This window comes from Rhinopithecus bieti, unplaced genomic scaffold, assembly GCF_001698545.2.
Source record: "Rhinopithecus bieti isolate Rb0 unplaced genomic scaffold, ASM169854v2 scaffold_70446, whole genome shotgun sequence".
In the NCBI taxonomy this organism is placed as follows: domain Eukaryota; kingdom Metazoa; phylum Chordata; class Mammalia; order Primates; family Cercopithecidae; genus Rhinopithecus; species Rhinopithecus bieti.
In genome coordinates, this window is record NW_016870303.1 from 1 (window position 1) to 1,638 (window position 1,638).

Here is a 1,638-nt window from a genome sequence, read left to right on the forward strand (position 1 = left end):
CGTACGGGGGGCTGTCGGCCGAGGCCTGGGGCCAGCCGGGGTGCGCGCCCGCGCCGCCCGCGTGGTTGGCTGGCCCACTGCCCGACCCCTGCAGGTGGTACGGTAGGCCGGGCAGCATGGAACCCACACGAGTGGTGGGCACGTAGACCGGGGAGCTGGCCGCCGCCGCGGCTGCTGCCGCCGCGGCCGCAGAGTGCACGAAGCCGCCGGGCGCGCCGTCGTAGGCGGCCGGACCCTGGCTGGAGAGAGCGGCGAGGGTCTGGTACATCTCCTCCGGCTGCTCGGGTGCGAAGGGGCTCAGCTTGGCGCCGCGGCTGGACCACAGCAGCTTGCTGGCGGTCGCGGCTTGGTCGAGGTCAGTGAACAGCAGCAGGTCTTCCCAGCTCGACAGGTTGCCCCCGGGGCCCGCAACCCCAGGCGCCGAAGGTCCGTGGGGAACCCCGAAGGGATGCGAAGCGTATGAGCTGAGCAGCAGCGAGCGGGCCGGGGGTCCAGCCGCTACCTCCGTGTCGAGCTGAGGCGTCCCGCAGTTGCTGGCGCCGCCGGGGCCCCGCTCTCCGCCCCGGGAGCAGGAGGAGGACGAGGAAGAGATGGGGGAAGGCGGCGTGGAGGGGTCCCGCGCTGGAAAGGCTCCGGAGTCGCTGGTGTCCGCACCCGCGGCCCCGAAGCGCTTCGGCAAGCACCAGCCGCCGTCAGTCAAGGCCATCCACGGTCCGGCGCCGCTCCAAGCTGACGTCTAGCTCCTGAGGCGAGGTGGGGGAGACGGGGATGGTAGGAGATAGACGAGTTACCAAGAGCGTAGGCTGCACACTACCTCGCCTCCACTCCTTTATTCTAGTTCAAATGGGATCCACCTCCAATGGGATCTTTGAGAACTCCCATGGCGTGGGGATTAATAAGGGAGAGGGGAAAGGAGCCTACGCAGCCGCCACAGGGCCCTGGAAGGGCTGGGATACCAGCCCTCCCTCAAAGGCACCGCTCGGGTCTCCGCGTCCTCCCCGCCCACCCCCTCGGCCGCATCCTTTCTCCGTGCGCGCGCCAGATCCCAGGGGTGATCTGCAGAAGCTGGCTGAGGCTTTCCTTCCGCCCTAAAGTGTCTCCCCCAGGCTGATGACACACAAAAGAATTTAAGTAGATGTGCGTGTTGGCACCGCAGCATCCCGCCTCTCTGCGGATGCCCCTCTCCCGAAATGCCTCGGGGTGAGGGTTCCCCACGGGAAAACCGTTCGCGTAAGGAAGGCAACCTGTCCCCGAAAACGAAACCGCCGCGTTCTCCTATACTGGCTCTCCCAGAGCTTCCCGGACTGCGCTGACCAGCCCGAACGCGAGCCCCAGAGAGAAATGCCACTGGGCCCAGGGAAAGTGGGACGCCAGGGCGGGGGCAGCAGTCCAGGTCCTTCCCAGCAGAGGCAGAGCGGGGAGCTCGCGGGGCTGGAATCGCCAGCCCCACCGGCGTCCCCGCGGCGCCGCACACCTTAAGACACGGCCCGCGCCTGTAGCCACCAGCGTGCGCGCTCACGCCGGCCGGGCAGCCCGGCCCACCCCGCGGTCATCCCCAGCAGCAGAAAGGCCGGACCCTCCCGGAATCGGACGTAGCGGGGTGGAGCGGGGAGCAGAGAAAAGGAGGGGAACGCAAGG

At 68.7% G+C, this 1,638-nt stretch overlaps 1 protein-coding gene across 1 annotated transcript; it reads right to left on the bottom strand.

Moving 5' to 3' along the window:
* Positions 1 to 4: 4 nt before the first annotated feature.
* On the bottom strand, positions 5 to 1,598 carry LOC108525561 (transcription factor GATA-6; the record flags this gene model as incomplete). The annotated part of the gene is made up of 2 exons (XM_017866500.1): positions 1,475 to 1,598; positions 5 to 743 (listed from the first exon to the last, which is right to left on the bottom strand). A coding segment is annotated over exon 2 (702 nt), but the record flags the coding sequence as incomplete, so codon positions are not given.
* Between the last annotated feature and the right edge of the window lie 40 nt (positions 1,599 to 1,638).